Source organism: Temnothorax curvispinosus, unplaced genomic scaffold (assembly GCF_003070985.1).
Source record: "Temnothorax curvispinosus isolate PA1 unplaced genomic scaffold, ASM307098v1 QBEX01009742.1, whole genome shotgun sequence".
Lineage (NCBI taxonomy): Eukaryota > Metazoa > Arthropoda > Insecta > Hymenoptera > Formicidae > Temnothorax > Temnothorax curvispinosus.
The window spans coordinates 83088-86260 of record NW_020219522.1 but is presented as its reverse complement, the minus strand read 5'-3'; the positions used below and the strand labels follow the sequence as shown (position 1 = coordinate 86260).

The window sequence follows — 3173 nt, the reverse complement described above, 5'->3', positions numbered from 1 at the left end:
GCGATTTAATATAGTCTCTTACATGTTGTCGCGAGTTTCGAGACTATAATTTATCAGTTTTTGTCCCTGGAAGCTAAAGCAGAACAAGTGAAACAATTGAGCCATAATGAAGACGAAATATCTCATCGCTTCCGCTGATTCGTGCAGCTGCGTTGAGAGCTTGAACGCGAGAAAGGTAACATTCTGTTTTAGTTCTTCATTACATTACAGAATTTTGGTATTTGCCTATTTGTAAGTTACTCACTTGTACCAAGGTAATGCTCAAGCAGATTGTAATTAATAGGAGTTGCACGGCGAGCGATATCGAAAAGGTATCTTCAAGAATTTTAACAAACCTACAGTAAGAATATATAATATTGATGATGATTAATTATTGTCAAAGATCATTTTAGTTAATTAACATCGAGATTATAATAGAAGAGAAACGTGCTACGATATATTAATTATTGCATACTCACTGCAATGCCTTTCGATGAGCTTGGATCGAAATAACAACGTTCTTGTAATACAAGGAATTCGAACAATCAATTGTACTTTTTTCTGCATTACTACGTTTATGTGGTACATGCTCAAATCTATATCTGCAAGTATTTATGCAACATAACATTTTTATGAGAGTTTTGGCAAATTAATTTCTGTCTCTTCCAAGTGAACGTATGTACATGAGCTAAAACTATTATTACATTATATTTACTCTTCGGTAGACTTTTATTTATTTCTTAGCCATAAAAAATATGATTTTATACTTTCAGTATAAATAATCATTACTTAACGACGGCGAAGAGGCCGCAGGTGTGTTCGATGTAGGTAAAGAACATGCAATCGTGTGCGATTAACCCGGTTAAACACGCAGTGGCGCAAATTATCATGTGAAGAAAAATATAGTAGAAATATCGATTTTCGTCAACGAAATAGTATGCCGGATATGCTAACATTATAGGGCGGGAAGTATTCAATGGAAATACAACATCCAAAATGCGTGGCACGAGAGAGGTTGTTGTAAATGATATAGTAGATAGGTAAACATACGCTGCAACGAAAGCAAAATTTATAAAAAACGACTGTCTGCTAAAATATCTCTTAACTTTTAACTAAGAATTCTGCTGTTAAAATTGTATTTTGTTCCAAGATTTTTCCTTTTTAATTCATATCTTTTTTTATGTATGTCTTCTCTCTTTGTCGAATGTAAAGTACTTGGCAGAATATCTCAATGTCATAGCAAAATATAAATTTAAATTTTTCAATTTTAGCTTATATTGACTAGCAACTTTTTTCAGAAAGAAAATACTTTATAGTTTATACCATGTTTTTTTTGTACTTGGTTCCAACATGGTAGCATCAGTTATTCATAGACTGATATACTGATATCTTCTTTATAACTAATTTGAAGTATTTGTCTTAATTAATTGTAAAACACTAAATGCAAACATATTATCTTAACTTAATTTTTTAATTGCACAAGGAAATAAATTTCCTTGATTCTCAGCTAAAGTAAAGAAATTACTCACAGCTGTATATCAACACGTACCATCTGCCATTTTCGGCATACTTTCTCATAATATCGCGTTCTGTTTTAGTCTCGAGCATATCCCAGTCTAGGAATAAGCGATCTGTGAGATGTTTAATCTAAAAACATCACCGATATATTCGACATATCGAATGCAATATCAATGATTAAAACATCAACAAGGTCTAAGTTTTGCTATTAGAACGTACTTTGCGACTGTTAAATTGATAAGTGAAAATTTTCACCGGAATAATCGCTGCCAGTATGTGTGGAGGTAAAGTTTCAAAGATACACTTCATGTTATCGCATACGAAAAATCTTGCCGCCTGAAAAATGTGATTGCATTCGCGTGTATTCGACGCGGTTCTTCACAAAATTCTACTCTGAATTATTTCCTTTCTTGAAGAAGAAGATCTCGATAATAATTAACGTTACCTGTGTAAAGAGTACATTGACGTCAAAGAAGAGTATAAGAATCAAGAAAAACAAACTCTGCTTCGGCTTCTGATAAGGCCACTGACCGACTAACTCCAGATACCTCCTACAGATATCGTAATAATTGTCCTGTGTTCTCCTGAGTTCCATATTTCACGAAGCAAACAGTTTTCTTAGCACTACACTGTTATCTGAATTTCTAGGCTTCTCTCGGAAAGCGATATCTTTTTCTAAAGGCTCCTTTTCCAGTAAGTGTCGGTTATAAATAAGTTAATATTTCGGATACCGCTTCGCACTCCCTTTACCTGAGGGTATGATTGCATAGCGATCACGCGTGTTTCCGTAGGCGACAGGCACTTACGATAAGTATAGATTCCAAAATGTAACGCAACATATGGTTTCATATAAATGTAACGTATTAATAATCAATATGCGCAAGTGAACGACTGACCGTTTGAGAAATACTCTATGGTTCTTATTAAATACGCTGGAGAATACAAAAAATGTATATAATCGCACCGAACAGTTCTCGAGCTACTACTCGCGATAACTTTTCGTAGAAAACGACAGTCTTGCAATAAACTTCGGCGAGTGCAGTTTCGCTCTTTAGATCGTGCGATTCCACGCGAAAAAGTATTGTGGTGAAAGTTAAAATATAAAGCTCTCATTATTCTGGGATATACTAAAATTACGTTCTATGCTATAAAAAAATTATTGTACTTATTTGTATATTTTCAATATATAATTTAAACCAAGCAAATTCCACTACAAGAGAGAAGAAAATTTTGTAGTCTATGGTTTTTTTTTATATTAATTGTACCATGTTCATAATAAAATATACAATATCGATTTAAAAAAAATGATATATAGTTCAGATGCAACAAAATTGTCTGATTCACTAATAAAGTGTAAACATTGTTTAATATATATACTTTATAAATTTAAAATTTTTATATATCTGTGTAACTTTTTACGTTGTGCATCGCAGTATTTATTAGAGTATATATAAAACACAATGTCGTTATATTTCATTTTTGCAACAGAATATAAAAAAATTATATTTTTTATAAAACTTGTACTTAAATATTTTCTTTATGTAGCTGCATAACAGTTTCACTTACCCGTAAATCTTGGGAGACTTCGATTTCCGTATCAGGATCCGCCGGTGACTAAATTAATTATCCGTCGTCGTCGCGCGAGATTTTGGGAGCACGCAAAACACAAGGCTTGG

The 3173-nt window shown here is 32.9% G+C and overlaps 2 protein-coding genes across 2 annotated transcripts; both read right to left on the bottom strand.

The window, feature by feature from the left end:
• Positions 1-22: 22 nt before the first annotated feature.
• On the bottom strand, positions 23-1090 carry LOC112459331 (the record flags this gene model as incomplete). Its single annotated transcript, XM_025023367.1, has 4 exons — positions 769-1090; positions 459-581; positions 245-335; positions 23-159 (listed from the first exon to the last, which is right to left on the bottom strand). Coding segments are annotated over exons 1-4 (518 nt in total), but the record flags the coding sequence as incomplete, so codon positions are not given.
• A 410-nt stretch (positions 1091-1500) lies between these two features.
• LOC112459337 lies at positions 1501-2092 on the bottom strand. Its single transcript, XM_025023379.1, has 3 exons — positions 1943-2092; positions 1717-1833; positions 1501-1626 (listed from the first exon to the last, which is right to left on the bottom strand). Exons 1-3 carry the CDS (start codon positions 2090-2092, stop codon positions 1501-1503), a joined length of 393 nt encoding a protein of 130 aa, XP_024879147.1.
• Positions 2093-3173: the final 1081 nt, after the last annotated feature.

Excerpts from the sequence above, each read along its gene's own strand:
- LOC112459337 (XM_025023379.1), bottom strand. The coding sequence starts at position 2,092 with ATGGAACTCAGGAGAACACAGGACAATTATTACGATATCTGTAGGAGG. Across the intron at positions 1,834-1,942 it reads TCAATGTACTCTTTACACAG|GCGGCAAGATTTTTCGTATG; the intron begins GTAACGTTAATT and ends CACATTTTTCAG. Across the intron at positions 1,627-1,716 it reads ATCAATTTAACAGTCGCAAA|ATTAAACATCTCACAGATCG; the intron begins GTACGTTCTAAT and ends TGATGTTTTTAG.